The following is a 22,732-nucleotide window of genomic DNA, read 5'->3' on the forward strand; positions in this document are numbered from 1 at the left end:
ACATCTGAAGTAGCTCCAAAGCTACAGTAAAGTCTTCTGCCATCTTGATTGGCAAAGCCTTTTCTCTCTTCCCTTTGTCACGGGCCACTGGAGAAGGCTTTTCCACAGGCACAGCTGTGCACAAGTGCAGCACAAGGCAGCACAAGCTTCCTTTCTTTGGCATAATGCTGGCTGATCCCTGGCTTTGCTGTCAGAAGTTCTAGGCTTGGCCTCTAGGTCTACTGAATGTGGGTAGACCAGCAGAACTTCACAGCTGTTCTGAAACACAATGCCTGATGCTCAAATGTGGGCTGCAGGGCAGGCAGCACAGGGGGAGCACTTGGGCACATGCAAAGGTGATTGTGCTGCCTGGCAGCTATAAATATTGATGGTACAGGAGTGGTGAATAGGGTAAGGTGGAGGTTTTGCTCTGCCAGAGCTTCACAATATGTCTCACAGCCACTTTACATTCAGATGATGAACGGGTTTTTTTTTTCTCCCATTTCTAACAGTAATGGATTCCTAACATCCTCAGGAGAGTTTTTAAGTTAAATTAAAAGATTAGCATGCCTTTTAGAAGTTTTGCTCTTCAAAGTCTTCCTTCTATCATCTTGATAGTATTGTACTTCCAAAAGTGAGAAAGAGAAAATATGGATATATATGGATAACTGGCTGATTTTTGTAGTAGTGTTAATTTCATATGGCTGTAATCACTGTAGGGTAGTTTTCTCCCTTCAATCTCCCTATTTCAGCATTTTTAGATATCAGCCATCCAAGAGAAGCAGGTATGTTACACTTTCCCATGGAAAGAGACATTCTTGCTTGATCTCTTATGGTCTATTGGAAAAGCAGGTTTATTCAGTGATGCACTCACTACCTTGAAAGTTAAGACCTGTGCAGCTTTGAAGCATGGAACAATTTTCAGACAGCATGTTTGTTTCTTCTTAGAGTTGGTGCTACTACTGATTGCTAAGGTTTGAGGAATCTGAACAGTTCTTACATTTTAGTTGCTACATGGATGTGGCACATGCATGGTACTGCTGTGTATAAAAGCTACAGTGACTGCTTTAATGTTATCAGTGCAGTTACTGCAGACTTCTGAGTGATGCAATCTGGAGTATTGATGTCACAGCAACAATCGCAATTCGCAAATCCCCACGTTCAGATTTTAGGAACATGAACATAGTAGCTTGTGCTGATGACCAGAACAGCAGCTCAATGAAAAAAAACATTGATTTTCTTTTATTAGTGCATTTTGATAGTATGATTTTTATTCAGTAAAGCCATAGCTCCTTTAAAAGTTGTCTAGCATAAATGTCAGTTATGCTCTGAACTAACATGATTTTGCTCTTGCTTTTGGCTCAAATGTTAAATATTTTTTACCGAACCCGTAACTGCAGTAAAGTTGTTTGGCAAAAGATAACAGTGAAAGATTTGAAAAGCAAATAGGTGTCTGAAAATTCAGATACTGAAATTGTGAAAAACTGCGTTTAATTTTGATCACGTGTTTAATCAAAACACGGTGGAGGATTAAAAATAATGCGGTAGAAGTGGGCAGTGTAATGAATAGCTGCAATATTTGCATATAATAGGTTTCAAAATATTTGAGAAGGCAATGTGAGTCAACAAAAATAGAATTTAATTTGATTTTCATTGAATGGTGCTTCTTTGATCAAAACTTTTCATCACTCATGGATTAAAGACAGCTATGTCTTCATTTTCTGTGATGAAAGGAAATTATTTCTCTCTTGACGTTGGAGATCACAAGAATTAATTTTCACTTTTTTTTTTTTTTGGTAGAATTCACAAAATGAGAAGTTGGATTGTCTGGTTTTAGTAAAGAATTTTGATGAGCAAGTGTGATTTTTTCCTCTTTCAAAGTTTTCATTTTGAGAGAAGGAAGTAGATCTATATAAAGGAGTTGAACTAGTCAGAATGTTGGAAAGAAAGAAAACCTGAAATCCTTTTCCTTTTTCTCTATTTTCCTGCTCAGTAAAAATTTTGTATGTTTGAAAACCAGAGTGCTTTGTTCCAGCCATTAGCCAGGCTTACAAAGATATTATTACTGCTTGCTTCTTCTTGTAAGCAAACATCTTAATCAGGAAGTGAGATGCACTTCAGTGTCTAGACAAGCTTAGGGGTCTTTTTCAGTTAAACTCTAATGTCTAGTTTTCAGTAAAATCTCCTGTTTATTATGGATACAAAAAATAATTACAGACTCTTAAATATGTATTCTTTTGAAGATTAATTTCCACAGCCTGGAATTATTTATTTGTATGTTCATGAATTCTTGTGCTTAAACTCTGCCCTTCCAGAGAAGGATTAAAGATAACTCTATGGCTATTAATAGCAATTTAAAGAACTTTATTAATGAATTTGTCCGAAATTAGGATTCATTCTTTACTACAGTCCAGTGAAGAAAAATATAGATTCTTATGCTCTGCAGTTCCCTCTTTCACTCAATCAGTAAAAACTGTTAGCATGAATGCACATGGTCTGTGTGTCTGCAACACCTTGGCTCATGGATTCTCCTTTTTATTGCTTCATTTATATCATCAAGATGCATTCTTTATTCTCTTTCTTTTTTTGAGATAACAGTACCATCCTTTCAGATCATACTTACTGGTAGTAAGGAACCTAGTTTCATCTGCAGAATCAGAATCTGATGTCAGTGAATAGAAATAGGTTGATTTGATTAAGGAGAGAACTAAAACTTTATTTCATTATCTGCAATGTGGGTGTGCTTTCTTAAACAAATCACGCTATAGTTGTAATGCTTTAAAGATTTAATCTTTTAGATGTCAGGACTCTGTTCTGCCTGTTAACTCAGTTTATTCTAATGGGAAGCCTGTAATCTGCAACTAGATAATCTGAAAATAAGGGTGTTTTTTCCTTGCTAAGCTCCTGAAAGTCCTGAATATTTTCTGCTTCAGTAGAAATGATATCTTTACTATATGCCACAATCACTTTTCTGATTTCTTAATTATTACACACAAAAAAACCCAGACCAAAAATCCCCCCAAAACCCGCAACAAACCAGCCAACCAAAAAAAATCCACCCCAAAAAAGCAAAACAAATCCCCTCCCCCCACAAAACAAAAAAAAACGAAACAAAACAAAACAAAACAAAAAAAACAACCAAAAAAAACCCCAAAAAACCCCTGAACCAATACAACTAAATTCTCTGTCTTCTGGTCTCTGCTTATTTAATGCTACCATGACTACCTATGTGTGGTACCTTGCATCATTTTCATTCTATGATTTATATTTTTTTGTGTCAGAGATGCTGGAAATTTTGAATTCTTTAAGTACCTATGCATAAGGCAGCCCACACAATGCAATCTCATGAATAAACTGAGCAATTTTAATGCTTAATTTGCTTCATTACTTTTCTGGTGTGACTGCATATATGGATTCAACATACGGAGTTTTTTATAATATTTGATGTAATTTCTGCTTTGAAATGAATGCATGTTTGTGTAGGATATACTTGTTTTTGCTATTCATTGAGGCACCATAGTGGTGTTTATTTTTGTTCATTGTAAAAAATGCTCAATATAAGTTCAGATATTCCTCTGTGGGAAAAAGTACTATTTTCTGTAATGCATTAAACACAGCTGTTCCTGTGTGTACTACAGCTTTTATGCAGAGAAATATTTAATCTTTCAATTATTGTGCATATTTATTTTGGATTTCTTTAGAAAAAAAGGGATCCCGTTTTCTTCTTGAAGTTTGGGTTCTCAGACAAGTGGTTTATATCTTTTCTTAGGCAGATATGAGTAATGCTTGAATGTGAGTGAGATCTAAGACCCAAGCAGTGCAGGGTGTGCTGATCAGTGTCTATGAGAACATCACTTAGTGGTTGTAAATGGTTTGATGTGTTCAGAATTGCCATGGAGACTTTTAGTCTTATATAACCTAATACGTCATATACTTACACCCTGCTCTGGAAAACATGTAATTTCCGCAGTAGCTTATGGCAGGTGTTATCTAAAAAATAACTCCCCAATATGTTGCTAGATGTAGGGAGTTTTGAGTGTTTTGTTTTGTCGTTGGTTGTTTGGGGTTTTTTTTCCCCTGAATAAATGTTCCAATGCATATGTTGTGAGGAAATGTTAATGAAAAGGGTATTTGAACTTTAGAACATCTACTCTTGGTACTTGACTGTAAGTGTCTTGTTTATCCTGCTGTCGAGAGAACCTATTAGCCAACAAGATTAGCCAAAACCATTACACTCTGCAGTACTTTAACAGAATAATAGTAAAAAGTAGCACACATTTTGCAGGAAGGGTTGCATGAGAAGTGTAACCCTTGTTCCAGAGCATATAATGTAAATGGATGAAAAATAAATAGTAAAGAGAAAAATGGTGCCCCATAAATACTGAGCTCCTTTCCTGAGTTAACATAGCAGTTACATGAATAGCAGAGGTGGAAATTAGAAACCACTGGGCAGACTCCTATGTGCTGCTATCTCCTTTAGGATAACCTGTGTAGTATATGAATACGCAGCCACTACATTCAAAGCAACTGTGATTATATTTTTCTGTTAAAAAAAGAAAAGTATTATTTCTACTGCTGCAAGACCTCTGAATGGATAGGAGCATGTTGAAGGACTTAATGGCTTTGGTTTTGCAGTATGATCATGTTGTTTTTAAACTTCTTTATCTGGACAAGGGGGGAATATTTGAGCTTAAAAATACTCTAGGAGGTATCAACAAAACTACCTGCTGTAAGCATGGGGAGAAGAATCATTAGTAGATCCATGTTTTTGGTAATGGTTTTATCAGTGCAAAAAGCTACTATTGTAACTGTCAGGCTAAAAATGTAGGTTTGCCCTTGGATTTTACTAACCTAGAGGAAAGAAAAAACAAGATACAGTGGTCATCAGGTTACCTGGATATATTATAAATATCTGACAGCAGGTATAAAATAGAATATAATTGCGCATATAAGCATATAATGACACTTGGATAAAAATGTATGTAAAAGAGACAGATGAAGAAAATATGTACACTTAACAATGTCTGTGGTGTTTTGTAAAGCTGCTTTTGGTTTTATCTCGTAACATTTTCCTTAGTACTTCTGGTTAAGAAGGTAGTTGATGTATGTCACAGTCCATAGGTATTAAATACCAATATTTAGTAAGTTATGGTGCAACTAATGTTGTACCAATAAAGTATCAGCTGGCAGTAGTTCAAATGTACAAAATTATATCTCTAGAATATAAATCTAATTTATAGAGTCAGAGAATGGTTTGGGTTAGAAAAGACCCTAAAGGTCATCTAGTTCCAACTCCCTTACCACAGCAGGGACATGTCCCTCTACATGAGGTTGCTCGAAGCCACATCCAGCCTGTCCTTGAACATGACCAGAGATGGGGCATCCCCTTTTCAGGAGGGCAGCCTGTTCCAGGTTTCACTATCTTCACAGTGAAGAACTTCTTCTTAACATCTAATTTAAACCTGCTCTCTTTCAATCTGTACCTCTTTGCCCTTGTCATGCCACTGCAGTTCCTGATGAAGGGTCCCTCTCCAGCTTCCCTGCAGGCCCCTTCAGATCCTGCAAGGTTGCCGGGAGGTCTCCACACAAGCTTCCCTTCTCCAGGCTGAACAGCCCCAGCTGTCTCAGCCTGGCGTTGTAGGGGACGTGCTCCAGTCCCTTTGTCAACTTCATGTCCCTCCTCTGGACTTGCTCCTACAGTTCCATGTCCTCCTTACACTGGGGACACCAGAGCTGGACACAGCACTGCAGTGGGGTCTCAGCAGAGCAGAGCAGAGCAGAGGGGCAGAATCCCCTCCCTTGCCCTGCTAACCGTGCAGCCCAGGACACGTCTGGCTTTGTGGGCTGTGAGCACACACTGCTGGCTCATGTGGAGTTTTCCATCTGCCATTCCCGCCAAGTCCTGCCCCACAGGGCTGCTCCCAATCACTTCTCTGCCCAACCTGTGAGTGTGTCTGGGATTGCCATGACCCGGGTGTAGGACCTTGCACTTTGTTGAACTTGCTTTTCCCACAGTCCCACTTCTCAAGCCTGTCCAAGGTCCCTCTGGCTGGCATCCCTTGCCTTGGGCATGTCCTTGCCCCACACAGCGTGGTCATCAGGGAGCTTGCTGAGGGTGCTCTTGATGCCACTGTCCCTGTCACCAGCAAAGGTGTTTGAACAGTTTCAGCCCCAGATCCCACGCTGGGGATCACTGTGTGTGGACAAGGAGCTCTTTGCCAAAACTCTTTCCATGCAGCCATCCCAGGCAGCTGTTCATCCACCAAGTGGTCCATCCATCAAACCTATGTGTCTCCAATTTAGAGTCAAGGATATCCTGTGAAAGTGTCCAAAGCTTTTCATAAGTACAGGTAGGCGGTGTCAATTGCTCTGCCCTTATCCACCCGGAGCTCCATCACAGAAGGCAAGGTTTCCTGGCCCTTTCCAATCACTTCTTTGTTTTCCATGTGCCTTAGCATGGTTTCCAGGAGAACCTGCTTCATAAGCTTACCTGGCACAGAGCTAAGGCTGACAGCTCTGTATATCCCCAGGTCTCCCACTCTGCCTTTTTTAAAAATGGGGCTTATAGTTCTCTTTTTCCAGTCATCAAGAACTTCACCTGACGATCATTCAAGTATGATGGACAGGGGCATAGCAATTCGTCTACCACTTCCCTCAGAACTCACAGAATTTAATTTAATGTTAAATTTTCCCTATCCCTGAATTATCATCTTCAATATGTTACATCTAGCCCAAAAGAAATGTCTTAGCTCTGTATAAAGGGTTTTCTCTTTTAAAGGTGCCTAATGTCTCAGAACTTACAGCACTTAAGTAAATGTAGTTCTTTTGACTGAACCTAGTCAAAATATTTCTTATGCCTTTTGAAAATTAAGTGCAAGTCCACAGTATTTTTATTAATGTTCATTGGAAACTATAAAATATTTTCCAATATATACATTTCTTTAGACATTTTAGGACTGCTTAATTTTTCCAACACACATTATATTTTTCACACATTTTGCAGCACTTTCTTAAGTAAAAAAGATATGCTTTTTACCTTAGTATTCAGGTCCATTTTTTGGGCCTGAACCCCAAGTGTCTACATTCACAACTTACATTTGCTTTGCCAAAAGTGAAAATATAGGCTCTAGAATAATAGGTCTCAGTATTAAAATATGATTATGGCTTTATAGCTTACCTGTATAATTTTCTTTTCACTAATAGCTCAGAAAATGAAACAACTGTTTGTTCAATGCTATCTGAAAACATTTTAAACAGCAATGTACCTGATGAGATTTATGGTATCATTCAGTGTATACACCAGAAGTCTCATGTGCTTAACATCTCACCAACCATGTTCTTTTAATGGTGGAACTGCATTTTTCTTTGAATCAAAGCCAGCCAAGATGACCTCCATAGGATAGCAGCAGAAGGGGGCACTTGATCCGTCTTTCTAGTTTTCTTCTGTGCATCCTGCTAGCTGCACTGGAAAAATTCCCTTTTTACATCTTTACATCTAAGGACCACTTCAAAATACCAGGTACAAAACATTTCATTCCTGCTGCCACAAGTACTCCATTTATAAGAAAGGGACTGAGGTTTATAAGGACGAGATGTGAGGACTCTTCAAAGTGGATTGTTGGCATTCAAAGAAGTGCTTTAGTACTTGAGGCATTGTGTGATTGACCTGAGCAGAATTTCTGAAATACTGGGGAGAGGAGGGAGGAGAGAGGGAGGAAAGAAAGAAGGGAGGGAGAGTGAGGGGAAGAGGGAAAGGGAGCTGAAGGAAAAAGTATTCATATTTTGTAAACCCCAGAAGACATTGTGAAAGGAAGGTGAAGCAATTTAGACAGCTATTTTTTTCTTGAGGTTTGGATCAGATTTTCCATATATAGTCAAAATTACTATAGAAATAATTACTGAAATATATAAATTTAAAATAAATATTCAATATAAAAACATAATAAATATATTAGATAATGCATATTCCATATTTATATATATTCCATATTTATTATATAATATATTCCATATAATATATAATAAATATTCCATATTTTTAATAAGATGATAACTCAACTGAAAACGCTTTGCAGGAAAGCCAAAAAGCAAAACCAAGCTTCAAAGGCTAAGCATCAACAAGTCTTTTAAAGGAGTGAATCATTTTGACTTTATCTTTGGTTGGAAATTTGTGGTAGCTTTACTGAATCTTGACTGCAGTTTGTTACTTGCATGACTGAGACAGTTACTCCGCTACCCTGCTCACCACTGTGTTTTTGCAAATCTGTTTGGAAATGGTTTTCTACTCCCTGCACAATGTATTCTTCTACTGTAGTTTACTTCTGTAAGGCAATTACTGACTTACCTAGGAAAACAGAATTTCAGAATTTCACCTTCAGCCTTTCACTAATACCTCTGAAAGTCATGCCTCTCTTTTGCATTAAAACCAGCAAAACTAACTATATCCAAGGGAAACCTATGCCACAAATGCAGAAGCATCTGAGCTGAATACACAGGAGAGGGACTGGACCACCAGCAGTAAAAACACAATGTTGGGGTACTGAGTACAACACCATGCACCTTGTGGGATCCCCAAATTCTCTTTTAACAGTTCAGTATTGCTGGGAGTGCAAGTATGTTACAGGCATAAAAGGCCCTGCAGCTTTGTGGGATATGCAAAAGCAAAGAAAACTTTCTGTTTTCTTGTGTTGTTAGCTAGCTGATCTGCAACAAGAAGCAGAATTGGAGCAGCAGCTACTTGTGCCAAAAACATGAGCTAATGGTCTTATAAGGACAAAAATTTAATAGTCTTAGCTTGAAAGGACATCTGCAGTATTGTATTTTGGCACACTGAAATGATTATCTCCATCAAAAGTGCTGGAAATACCTGAGCTAGAGATTTCCTGGGGTTTGTTTTGGTTTGGTTTGGGTTTTTTTTGTTTGTTTGTTTGTTTTTTTTTGGGGGGGTTTTTTGTTATGTTTGGGTTTTTTGAAGGGTCAGTGTATATCATTGCAAACATTAGCTGTAAACTCTGCTTCTTTACCTTTGCTTCTCACGCATTCTCAATTTATGGTATTTATTAATTACTTTTTGGACTGGAAGGCAGATAGTTTCTTTGAACTTCAAAATCAGTGACTTTGATCAAATTCAGCTTTAACTGTAAAAAAACCTGACCGCCTATGTAAACATGTAACATTACATTGTTTGCTTTGGATTTTCTTAAACAGCTCTCTTGGCAAGGATCCTATTATGATAATTTGAATGTGCAATTATTAATCATTTAATTATTTATTTAAAAAATACTTAGCTACAGCTTGCTTACAGTGTCTGAAATACATTAGTCATGATCACTTGATGGGCTCAGTTTTAGATGTCTAATAAACAAACAAAAGTTTAATATATAGAACTAAAAATGAGATAAAACTATTTTTGTATATACTTCTCAGGTGCCCATGTAGCATTTTATTGAAAGGAATCTGAAAATATTGTATTTTTAAATATTAAGATAAAATATTATTTTAATTAAATTACTAAAATATGTTGTGATACACTGTGAACTGAGGTCATTTAACTTGGAGCAACAAATAATTAAAAGGCAACGATTAATTTTAAACCTTTATGGTTCACAGCAATTAGTTTCTCTGTTAACTCTGTTAATCAGAGTTTGCTGATTCATTAATTTTATTAATTAGTGGTGTAAGCTTACCATGGGCTATCTCCTGTGATGTGTTTTGCCCAGTACATCCATGTGGAAAAGGTCAGATTGAGTTCCAAGAAGCCTTCAATAGGGTCACTATTGCAAAATATTCTGTGCTCTCTCAGTCTTGGAAAAATGTTTGTAGTACTCTTACTTGCTGGTGTTAGGTGCAGCTCACCAGCAGGGTGAGGGGTAGGTGGGATCTTGTGCATTTAAGACCTCCCAGCAGAAAAAGTTGCAAACTTTCCAATAATCATCATCATTACCCATAGCATTGTTTTTATTGTTTTACCAGTAGCATTGTTTTTTTATCCAGGCAGGTAGTTCAAATAAATAGAACATCTTTCAAGCACAGGACTTATCAACAGAAGGAGTGTTGCAGGTATGTCTGAAAGAAAGTCTATTGCATTAGCAGGCTTTCAAATTTTTTGAGTGTAAAAAGCAGAGAATGCAGTCACTTCTCTCAGAACTCACAGAATTTAATATAATGTTAAATTTTCCTTATCCCTGAATTATCATCTTCAATATGTTACATCTAGCCCAAAAGAAATGTCTTAATTCCTACCAGGAAGATGCAACCTACCTAGCTCTGTATAAAGGGTTTTCTCTTTCACAGGTGCCTAATGTCTCAGAACTTACAGCACTTAAGTAAATGTAGTTCTTTTGACTGAACCTAGTCAAAATATTTCTTATGTCTTTTGAAACTTAAGTGCAAGTCCACAGTATTTTTATTAATGTTCATTGGAAGCTATAAAATATTTTCCAACACTTACCTTTCTTTATTTACTTTAAATATTGTATTTAATCCTCTAGTTCTGTTCATCTGAGTTTCAACTGTGTTTTAGTAAGTGTCCAACAGGAGTAAGTACTTCCAGGTTGATGTAAATGTCTTGCACATTTCATTTGGGCTTAAAAGTGACTTTGGAGCTGTAACCTAAATGGTGCTGAAATACTAAAATATGGAGGTCATTTAGACTCAATGTAGTATTTTACTAATAAAACCCTTTAAATCATAAAGTCCAAAGGCCTAACATGTGGTCTCAGAAAAGATATATTGGCTGTTCTTGGAGAAGGTTTTGGGTTTTTTTTGTTTGTTTTAGTACAAAAGTATGACAAAAATTTATTTCTGGAGCCTATTTTAGAGGGCCAGAGGAAAAGGAAGGATGCCAATTAATACTCTGCATAGTGTGATGGTTTATTTAAAATCAGAGAAATATACCCAGTTATTCAGACTAGCGTTAACAAAAGAATTGCAGTGGAATTGTTTCTTAGCTTCTCAGCACATTTATTTTGGGTATGCTAAATATTTAATTCAGAGCTATAATGTTACAAGGGGTTTTGTTTTTTTTTTGTTTGTTTGTTTTGTTTTGTTTTTTTTCTGTTTGTTTTTTGTTTTGGTTTGGTTTTTTTTAAGAATTGCTGTTATTAATGTATTTGAAAAGTGTACCTAGGAAAGTGTTTATGAAAATACGTGATTTTTCTAATCCTACTAAGGAACTTCTAGTCTTCACAGTTGCCATGGTTAGCATTAATTAACATACTTTTAGGAACTTCTACATTCTGTTTACTTTAATAGTTAAGAGCTTGGACAAATACTTAGCATTCATTTAAATTAATATGGTTTCTAATTAGCAAATGACTGTATTGTCATGAATGACTGTTTATGTCAAAGATTGTTATGTAGGGACTAAAATCTCCAAGATTTTGTACTATTGCATTTACAGCTAGTTTACAACATGTTTATTCAGAAAACATTAGCAATAATGGGAATGCACAGATTACCCATTCCTTGTTTTTTGTCAACATGCAGCCATTTTCAATTTTGTTACATATTTTGAAAAAGAAAAGGAGTAGTAAGCTGCAAGGAGTATTACTGAAACATGTAAACAAGGTTATAATATTAATTCTCCTAATTTTTCTACAGGGAAGACCTTTTATTTACATGCATATTTAAGCCTAGAATGCTGATTAGCAATTTGTCATTTAAATTTCCTTCCTTGTGCCAATGAATTTAAATGAATTGTATGCAGAATTATCTATCAGATGTATATCTGATATGCCCAGCTTCATCCTTTTTTTTTCTTGTCTAATAACATAAAGATAAAATTTGGATACTTTTTTCAAATAGTAAGGATGGATACATCTGCCATGTCAAATCTAAATTTTAAGAGTAAGAAAAAGAAAGGAGTATAATTGACATGAATCAATAACAGTAGAGGAAGAATTGCTTACTTCCCATTAAGTTCCAGTTTTCTTTGTGAGTCGTGAAATCAAATTTTCCTTATATTTTATAAGGTAGTCTTCATTCATTCATTTCTTTAGTACTTAAAAGCCTTTCTTTTTTTTATTTTTTCCTAGTTCTGAGTTTTTTTTCTGTGTTCAGGACAAGCTGTACCAGACCTACGTGCTGCTCTCACAATCTGCTTTTGAACAGATTCCAGGGTAGCACTGGCTTGACTCGGTTAGCCAGTTACCACTGCTGCCCATGGAGACATGCATTGTGCTTGTTTTTTCGAGTCCTTGGACTGGCTTGCTGTGCTTACACAGTGCTGAGCCTGAGCTGCAGTTTGTCCTTCAGCCTGGCTAACAAGCTACACATGAAGTCATTGCATTACTTCCCAGAGTTAAGATAAGTGTCATCATTCTGTGATGATCTAGATGTGACAAAACAGATTTAATCTGCTTTTTTTTTCATGAAATTATTTATTTTCCTACATTGCCAAATATAAGATGATGTGAGTATTTCATTTCACGCATTCCTAGTATTTCACTGGAAGTGTGAAATTCTGCTGCCGTTAAAAACGAATGAAACTGAATCGAAACTGACTTGTTCCAATTAATATTTTAGAAAGGTTATTTTTTGTTACAAATATTGGTTGAACTTGCTTTTCTCAGAAGGATTTTTTTGTTTGTTTTTTACTTTATTTTCTCAGGGTTTCTGTTTGTTTATCATAGTTTTATCAGGATTCTTCTGTGTGTGACAAGAATTGTAACTGTACTGTTCATCATGAATACATGCTGCATATCTGCCTCCATGTCTCTCTCTGTTCTTCCAAACAACATCCCTATGAGACTTCATCCAAAAGGAGAAGTGCCATGGCTATGTCAAATTCTTAAAGGGGAACATAAGGAGCAGCTTGCTGTAATTTCTTTTTTATTATTATTATTTCTCCATGGAAAAAAAAGGGTTTTAAAAAAAAAAATAGTTTGAATGTGGGCGTCCCAGTGTGCTTTCCCTGAACTGCTAATTCAGAATCATGATGCTGAGTTTTCATGGCCTCTTAAAATTCTCAGGAGCCCAACATAGTCATACATTTTCACTTACATGTTTATTTCCAGCCTAACTTGGTGTTCAGTCTACTTCAGAATGTAAGGGAACAGTTGAGTAATATCTGTCACTGAAAAATAGGCATTTTGAATTTCATTTATTTACAGAGGCTAAGATGGAATGTACTGCATCCAGCTCTGGGGTCCCCAGTACAGGATGGACATTGATCTGCTGGAACAAATCCAGAGGAGGGCCACTCAGGTCAGGGGGATGGAGCACCTCTCCTATGAGGAAAGGCTGTGAGAACTGAGATTGTTCAGCCTGGAGAAGGGAAGGCTGCGGGATGACCCCACTGCAGCCTGAAGAGAGGTGGAGAGAGGCTTTTTGCAAAGGCATGTAGTGATAATACAAGAGAAATGGCTTCGAACTGAAAGAGAGTAGGTTTAGATTAGACCTCAGGAAGAAATCCCTTTCTGCAAAGGTGGTGAGGCACTGGAACAGGCTTCCCAGGGAACCTGGGGGTGCCAGCTTCCTGGCAGTGTTCAAGGCCAGGTTGGATGGGACTTCTAGCAGTCAGATCTGGTGGAAGGTGTTCCTGCTTATGGGCAGGGGGTTGGAATTAAATGATCTTTGAGACCTTGTCCAGCCTAGGCTCTCTGTGGCTCTGTGTTAGTGTACTCTAAGGCATAAGACTAGTTTGCTGGAGTTACTAATGTATTCTTCACCCAAAACTCTGTGGTGGCAAAAGTGACTTGATATCTCTAACTTTGCTTAGGACAGGGTTGATCTCTTGGATACTCTAACACTTATGGGCTTCACCCCAGCCTTGCCCTTTCCTGCTGCTGCAGGGTGAGTGACGGAGCTGCTGAGATACTACTGTAAGAGAAAGCTGAACTAATCTGCATGAAAGTTTGCATTTACTCAAATACTGAATTAATCCCCAGTGCTTTGTTGCAGTGTTTTAGCATAGACAGACATTACTTATTAATACAGCTTCATATACAAAGATGCTGATGGATACATTGTAAAAACAAACAAGAAAACAACCCACAACCCAATTGCAAGACTGAGAGAGATTCTGTAGCTGTGGTTTCACAAAACAGCTACAGCTTGAGTATTATGCAAGTTCATTAAGCGCTTTGTCTATAAAAGCATCTGGGTTTTTTTTCTCAAGTAGAAAGAGGTGCAGGTGGCATTTCCATGTAATGAAGGTGGGTAATTGGAGGATACTTTGGCAGATGCCAAAAGCTGATGCAGGTTTAACCAGATACAAGCATGCTCACATGTTCACTGTAGATAAGTATGTCAAAATCTGCTTAATACAAAATAAGCTAGGAAGTTCTTGAGTTAGAAATTGTTTGAGAATGGAATAAGGTTCCACACAAATATTTCTGTGTGACTTTTCTAGTGTTCTTGCCTGAGCACCTGCTCAGGCAAGTAATTTTGTAATTTTTCACAATATTGTACTAAGTAGACCACTTGTCTCTCCTTATACAGCTTTTCTGTTGCTTTCTTTTGGCAATTTTTTAGCTTACACAACATTATAAACTTGTTAGGAGTCTAATTTTGGTTCTTTTTCTTCTTGACTTGGAAACTGTATTCTCTGGGGATCTGGAATACGGAAGGGGGCAGGTAGCAATGTAGAGGAGTTTGCTGTAAGAAAATACAAAAGATGTGACCATGGATTGAAGCTGAAATACAAGCACCTGTAAAAAGGTTATTATTCTGCTGTTATGCAGCTTAAACTGTAAAGAGAGATATTGATTCTCTCACTGGTAACAGGGACCTCTGTTTTATTCATTTTAGCTCTGGGATAATTTGGGATTTACAGGCATTTGGTAAGGAAGAAGCTTTGTTTGTGTCCTTAGATGTCACAGAACTAATCACAGAATATTCTGAGTTGGAAGGGACCCACAAGAATCACCAAAGCCAGCTCTTAAATGGATGGTCCATGCAGAGATCAAGCCTGGCATTATTAGCAGCATGATCTGACCAGCTGAGATAATCTCATGTTCCCCGTATATGTTGAACTCATTTTTGTCCACAAAGGTCTAATAACTGTACAGGAAATCATAAGCCTAAGTGATGGGAATGTAAATAGTTTGACAGCTTTTCTAGAAGATTCTGGTACTAACTGTAGCCAGTGAACAATTTCTTGTAGGATTAGGGATGCAATCATGAGATGTTAGAGCTGCTGATATAGCATATTCCCAGTCCTTTACTTCAAGGCAAGAGCAGATTCTTCATGGTAGAGCTGATTGCTCTTTTATTCTTAATTAGATATTTATTTTTGTGGCTTGTCAGGTAGCTAATTTTTTGCACTATTTGTCTGTGTCAAACTTTGCAAGTTTTTGGCATTTCTTTAAAAATAAAAAAAATAATACATTTTATTCTGTTTATTTTGTCCACCTAACTTTGTTCATTTCACCACAAATTTTTTATTTCAAAACAAGAACTAGTCTCATGACATGATTTGATTTTGGTTGACTTAAAATCAAATTTAGCATCTGTCCATAACTATTCATTTTCTAGTAAACTTCAGCAAACTTTTAAATCTTGTAGCTGCACATAGCTATGGTGTAGTGCAAAAGCGAAATATATGAATTATACCTATTCCATCTTAGAAGTAATATCACCTAAGTTGCATCCTGCTTATGCAGCTTTTTTGAGAACTACTAGCCTGTACAGAAGCAAGCAATAACAAAAAAAAAAATAAAAAAAAAAGGAAAAAGAAAGAAAGAAAGAAAGAAAGAAAGAAAGAAAGAAAGAAAGAAAGAAAGAAAGAAAGAAGGAAAGAAGGAAAGAAAGAAAGAAAGAAAGAAAGAAAGAAAGAAAGAAAGAAAGAAAGAAAGAAAGAAAGAAAGAAAGAAAGAAAGAAAGAAAGAAAGAAAGAAATCTAGTTTGCAAATCCATGGGAATCTTTGAAAAACATTTAAAAATGCAAATGGCTGAACATCTTAAGAAATATTATACCTTTTTACTTCTGTGAACTTTAAAAATCATGAATCTTTAAGTGTATATTAATTTCCTTCTTGAAAAGCAATTTGCTTTTTTATTTAAGTGTTGCAAAAAGAAGCTCAGCAATTGTATGTGGTGGATTGAGGGCATACAGTGGATTATATATTCACTGAGCATTGGTACCTTCCTTTAAATAGGAGGGAAAACAAACTTGAACTTGGCAAAGCACTTATTGTAAGGAGACAACAAAACTCTCCATAAATTTACTTTGGATGTGTATTAGATGATCACAGAAAAAAAAAGTGAAAAAAAGTGTTTGTGACTAATTGTAGAGACATTTTTCAGAGAAGTTTATTAATATAAGTAAGAAGTACAAGTATGTGTTACTTTCAGTGTCATGTTTTAGTCTTATGATTACAGAGTTAGATTCTTGGAATGAGATCCTGGCATCCTGTGAGAATTACAGAGTTTTGAGTGTTGGTCTAATCAAGTTAGGACATTTGCCCACAAAAGGCCTTCAACAGAGGAGCTAGAAACTAGACAAAACTTAAAAGTACAGCTCAAACAATGGAAATATTAGGTCAGCATAGGCTGCTTTTGATATTCACAAGACTTTTTCTTGGACTAGATTCTGAAGTTCTTTTAAACAGGAACTGCAATTTCCACTGAGGACATAAGTGGAAAAGCAATACATTATGCTAGCTCTGTATTTTTAAGCAAGTTTATATAAAAATTTGGTAATATTGAGGATTGGGTTAACTGTAAAATTTATTTTCATTGCAAATTATTTGCAGCTTCAGTGGGGATTTTGCAATTTTGGGGTTTTTTTGTTGTTAATTGGGATAGAATAGTATTTTTTTTCCTTTTTACCTGAATTTGACTTTACTGATTTATTCGCTATGCTCTGTTAAAAGTGCATGTTGCTAAAGGTGTAATCTTGTATTTTGGTAGAGAAATCCAACTCTGGGCACCTAATATTGTTAGAATAATTAGATAACTTAGATAAGATAAGAATAGACTGATGTCCTGGTTCATTCAGGGGTGTCACATTGGATTCTACAGAGCTTGAAGCCTCAGGATACTGCTGGCAGGGTAGAAGTGGGCATATCTGCAGAGCTCAAATCCAGTTCATGGCTAAGGGATTCCTTGGACTATAAAATTATGTATCCCCAATATTTGCACATGTGAATCAAGTTCTGATTTATTCAGAAATGAAAAAAAGGAAACATTTTAGCACAACCAGAGCACCTTAATATATATATATTTTTTTTTTTTAAATTAACATTCTCTCTCTTGCTTCCATAGAAGATACACTGTGAAACAAGGAATGTTTTTTTTTTTCTCAAAATGCTTTTTTCTTTTCAAATACAACAGTTTCACTGTATTAGTCACGGGTTCTCATGTTGCTTTTTCATCTTATTTGAATTTTACCTTCTGGGACAAAAAAGCAAGAGAAAGGAGCAGTACACAGACTCACAACTTGTGGTGGGAATGAATCTGGACAGATAAACTGTGTTGTTGTGTCAGAAGCATTTCATGCTGGATTTATGTTCTACAAACGGATAAGTGACAAAAAAAATTTTGATGTATACTACACATTTGCCCAGAAGGCATGAGATAAACTCTGTAGTCAATAACTTGAAGGGTACTTCATAACAGACTTACCTGTTACTCTTGAGTAATTTTTGCTCTGCAGTGCATAATTTTTCTGTTTCTTTGCCTGTCAAGGAATTTCTTTGGTTTATGTTGCATCAATCCATTTATCACTGTTGTAGTTTAATAAAAGATGATAGGATGCAGTAGAATGCAGTAGGATATTTAGATATCTATAGGCAGACCCTTATATTTACACAAATCCATACTTAGCTTGCAGAGGGATGTTTAAATTTCAGACTTACTGTCCAGAACTTGATTTTCTTTTCTTATTTCCTGTTTCCTTCTGAGAAGTTCTCTCTGTCTTATTTTGCTTATGTAATGGAAGGTGATAATAAGAGTTCTTTCACTTGTAAACTGTCAGTCTTGGAATGAATTTTGGTACAGATGGGATTTGTCTGCCTTTATTCTGAAATTTTCCAGACTTCTTATATATGCTGTGCCCTGGAGGGGATGTGTGGGTTCTGGCAGTTACTAGAATTCAACTGTACGTTTCAACTTCTAGAATAATTTTTTTAAATCCTTACTATTTCAGGGATTTGTGGTCTGTGTTTTAAGGGCACTTTTTTTTTTAATAGAAATTTAAATGCAACATGATACTGGAGTTAGAATATTGAATAAATTAGATTTTTGCAGTACTTTTTAGAGAAAAAGTATTGTAAAGTTTTTTCAAATATGCTTGAAAGCTCTCTGAGTGGTGCTTATTTGCATGTTTGCTGATTTTAGGAGAAGAAATGCACTAAACTGAATTGCTGCATATGAATTTTTATGAATTTTGTATTGCGCAACTCAGTAGCAGTGAAAGCTCGAGTGCTTTTTCCTTTTATGGAGGTTTTGCTTTTATTATTTACCTTTTACTACTGGGCACATAAGTGGGGTATTGATTTGACTGAATAAAGAGTCACTGCCTTCAGTAGTGGCTTTCACTTTTTTTGCAGTTATTGCATGGCTCATATGCCAAAAAATAGTCTTAGTTTGAAATCAGTAGTATCAGCACCAAATTATTGAAAGCAGGAAATAGAAATGAAAGTTTATGTGGCACAATGGCCACATCTGGTTTTATTTCAGATGTATTGGGTCGCCTTCTCCAGAATATCACAGATGTCCCAGAAGGACCCAAAGCAATGGCACAGGTTTTTACACATGCACCAAAGTTAGTTAGCAACTTTTTAGCTACTGATTACTTTATGTATGCCCTGGGAGGCTGTGAAGGACAGAGATCAGTTTTTAAATGTGTCCCAGTGCTACTTCCTGTGGTATCTGTTGTACTTATGTGTAGCTCATAACTACAGTTGTTCACCTGGGTACTGAGTTTTCAGGAAGGGCTTTTAATTGGCATATGAAAAACTTCTCAACCAAGTAAACACACTGATGGTTTCATGCCACATAGAAAAGGGAGATGTGAAGACTAGAAAAGATCTAACAATGGGGTATCTAAAAACAGCATTCTGGGAGGTAGAGGAAAACTTCAGATAAAGTGCATGAGTTATTAAACACTTGTGAGTGGAAACCAAGCAACATTTTCTCTTTCAGCAAGTGCTATTTCAGGATTGTTTTGGAGGATTTCAGATGTTATGGAAAATGCTCATAAAGGGAGATACGAAAGAGAGAATTTGTTTCTCAGAGCCTTTTTTATGTTAAATAATGTCAGAAAATTGTGTATCAAACTTATAATTCTACGTGTATAATATCACCTATACAGAGAATGAATATTTAAATCTAGAGTGTTTGAAAGGTCAGAGCTAAAAGATACCCTGCAGAACTTTTGGGTTCAGAAGCTGTCATGTAGAAGCTAAAGCTGAACAATTTTGTCTGCTCCTGCACTGGAAGGCAAAGCATAATACTGAAGAATTACACTTCACTCCCTATGATATTACCAAGTAAACCCTGGAGGGAAAGAAAGGGAATTTCATTCTAGACTGTTTCAAGTTATGTTTCTATTGTATTCAGGTGATGAGCTGGCAAACTAGCCATCCTTATCATTATTGTTGTCGTCATTTTTATTATGATTATTTTATTACGTTGACAAGAACAAAAAGAAGTAATGGTCAAAAAAAATTGGATGCTTCAGTTCCAGGGAAGAGAAGCTGGTAGTGGAGAATGGTTTTGTTTTTCTGTGCCTTCCCTGAGTTATGCTTTTCTCACTGTTTTCACTCTGGCTGTCGTGCAGGTGGTTGACCAGATTGACACACTGACATGTGATCTGCAGCTGGAGGATGAGATGACAGACAGTTCCAAAACAGACACGCTGAACAGCAGCTCCAGCAGCACAACAGCCTCCAGCCTGGAGAAGGTCAAGGTGCGGGGCAGCGCGCCCCTCATCAAGCCGCCCGCGCACCCCTCTGCCATCCTGACCGTGCTGCGGAAGCCCAACCCGCCGCCTCCTCCCCCTCGGCTGACGCCCGTCAGGTGTGATGAGCCTCCCCGGCTGCCTCCTTTGGCCAACCCAGTCAAGACCAACGGCACCCTGCTGCGGAACGGGGGCCTGCCCGCGGGGCCCGGCCGCATCCCGAATGGAGATGTGTGCTGCGTGCCCAGCAGCCCCCTGGAGAAGGCGGTGATGCCGCCGCTGGCGCACAGAGCCGAGAAGGAGCGCTGTGCCCAGGCGGGAGCGAGGGAGCGCGTCCGGTTCAGCGAGAAGGTGCAGTACCACGGCTACTGCCCCGACTGTGACGTTCGCTACAACATCAAAAACAGGGAGGTGCACTTGCACAGCGAGCCGGCCCGGGCTGCGGGAAAGCTGCCACACCAGTGCCCTCCTCTGCCACCTCCTCCACCTCCACTGCCTCCATTTCTTCTGGAAAATGGAGGGTTGGGGATAAGTCCCAGTAATAGCTTTCCTCCTCCAAGACCTGCAACTGTGCCTCCACAAACTGCGCCAAAACCCCAGAAGACCATCTTGAGGAAATCAACCACTACAACAGTGTGAAGTATGCCCCTTGTAATAACTCTTTGTTTTTTCCTATATATAAACATAAATAGGTAATGAGCACTTTCTACTTGAGCAATAAAAAGACCCAATGTATTACACCCTGTGTCCAGTGAAGTGGCATAAAAATCACATGGTAAGTACAAAGAGGAATACTTGTTGGTCTTATTTGTATTCACCAAAAATACCCTTATGGCAAAGGGTGCTGAAAAAATACTCATTCTTTAGCACCAATGTTGTAAACATCTGTAGCGGTTTCTTATTTGTAGCGTGGTTTAAAAGGCAAAGAAAAGACAGTTCAGAGTGAAAGTACTGCGTAGTGATATCTGATAGGTTTAAATCTGACACAAGGGAATAACCATTTATCTCCAGGGTTTTGGGACTTTTCAAGTGTCTTTTGATGAAGGCAAATGGAGTACCAGGTAACAGCCTTTGACTGAATTCTAGCAAATGATTTTTTTCTCTTCATGAGTGCTTGAGCAAACTCACTGTGTGTGGGGTGGTTGCAATAGGGGGTAATCACTGGACTCTCAGCAGGTCTTTGGGGGGGAAGTAACTAATTGCAATGTGTGTTGGTGTGGCTATGGAGTTGCATTTTGTTTCTCACTGTCTCAGTGCATCCCTACTGATGTGAAGTACTGAGTTTGAGATGAGCAGGGACGGTCCCATTAAGTTCCCCTTTTTTCTCCATCTGCAAAATGGTAGTGATATTTGATCTCACTGTGCAATGGCAGTAGGCTGAAAAAACAAAGCCCAGTCCTGTGTTTTTCACAAATCTTTTGTCTGGTGCAAATCTTCTTTTTTGAAGGCAAAGAAAATGTTGCTTAAGGCCTCCGGGGACATCCACTTAATTCATGTAAAGAGCTTTGAAGTTGAAAAGCTCTGTGCAATTATGGAGCATTAACAATGCAAAACAAGATATTTTACATGTTATCACATTTTGATGGTGAACCCAATTAATATTCTTACTAGTTGAAAAAAAGTCCTCAGTGTTTTTAATTATTTTGTGACAGAATATCCTTTTATTCTCACAAAGAGAATTGCAGGAACTTAGAAAAAAAAAAATCAGTCAATGAATAAATCTGATAATAATCTGTCACTTACAAAACTTGTACCAAAGTAATCTCAGTGGCCAAGAGCAAATGCTATATTTTTAAAAGTATGCTTATTTCAGCTGAAATATACATGGTACATTATGACAAAACAGGAAAAAAACAGACAAAACAGATTTTGAATTTTAATTTATATTTACATCTAGTAATAGGTATTAAACAGTTTTTATGGTTCCCTGTATCAGTATTCTATATTCTATTCTAGTATTTAAACCAAAGTAATAAGAATAATTGCAACAAAAATCCCATCAGATGACTACTGTTTGTAAACCTTGCAGTAAGCAAACTTTTTATTTTGTGCAAATACACATCCAGGGTCTAAATGCCTCCAGCCTCATGAAGTATTCCCAGCATAAAAGGCAAAGGAAGGAAATAATCCTAAATTCTTAATCATGCTTTCCCCTCATGCCTCCCATGTGTTTTTCATGATGCACTTTACATTTGGTATTGTTTGACTGTACTTACTCCCACGAGAGCTGCTGCCGAGTGCAGTGAGTCCAGGCGCTCGCAGCAGGAGACAGTAACTCATCCTGCATCTGTGCAAGATCTTTGCTGCCCAGATCAGGATTGTGGCAGGTGGATTCTGCTCACGTGCTGGAACTCCACAGCACCTCTCTTGCTCATACATTGAAAACTGCTTTCAAAATCACTGGAACAATGTGGGGACATATCCACATTGCATAGCTGCAGGTTTTTCTTTCAAAAACAAAATTACTGCTGTCCTTACTATATCAGTGCTATACAGATCCTACACCTGTTATGAGCTAGTTTAGTAGTTTTTTTCATTCTTAAATGAGCTACTGTTTACAAGAAAAAATGCAAATCAAATATAGCACGTAAAATACTAAAGGAAATAACACTGAGTAATTTTAGAGGGTTATGGTTTGTTGCATGTGTGTTACCTCTCTTGGCTTAGTTTTTTCAGTATGAACTCAACTCTGATAGCAGAGTGCTGCATTTCTCCTCTGGGCTTGTTAGAGTCTCATGAACATGTTAGCACCTCCAGACTGGATGCTGCACTCAGTGGATGTGGACTGATGTACATGTAAATTTCAGTTTTGTTACAGTTATCAGAAAGCTTAAACAGCATCCGTGTTTCAGCAGTTAATGTTCAGTTTTGGTACCCAACATCTTGCATCTCATACTTTGTCTTCTC

General features: G+C 37.4%; 1 protein-coding gene across 4 annotated transcripts in view; it reads left to right on the plus strand.

The window, feature by feature from the left end:
- PRR16 (proline rich 16) overlaps window positions 1–22,732 on the plus strand; it is a 139,583-nt gene that overhangs the window by 74,353 nt on the left and 42,498 nt on the right. For 2 of the 4 annotated variants that reach the window (XR_009490354.1, XM_059874077.1), the window contains exon 2: window positions 19,706–20,465. Coding sequence is in view for 1 of the 4 variants with exons in the window: in XM_059874077.1 (XP_059730060.1) it covers window positions 19,706–20,464 (759 nt within the window). In the remaining 3 variants the exon portion in view is untranslated. Of the gene's footprint in view, window positions 1–19,705; window positions 20,601–22,732 lie in introns of all 4 variants that reach the window. The other 2 variants (XR_009490353.1, XR_009490352.1) reach the window with 1 other exon arrangement.

This window comes from Haemorhous mexicanus, chromosome Z (genome assembly GCF_027477595.1).
Source record: "Haemorhous mexicanus isolate bHaeMex1 chromosome Z, bHaeMex1.pri, whole genome shotgun sequence".
Taxonomy (NCBI): Eukaryota; Metazoa; Chordata; class Aves; order Passeriformes; family Fringillidae; genus Haemorhous; species Haemorhous mexicanus.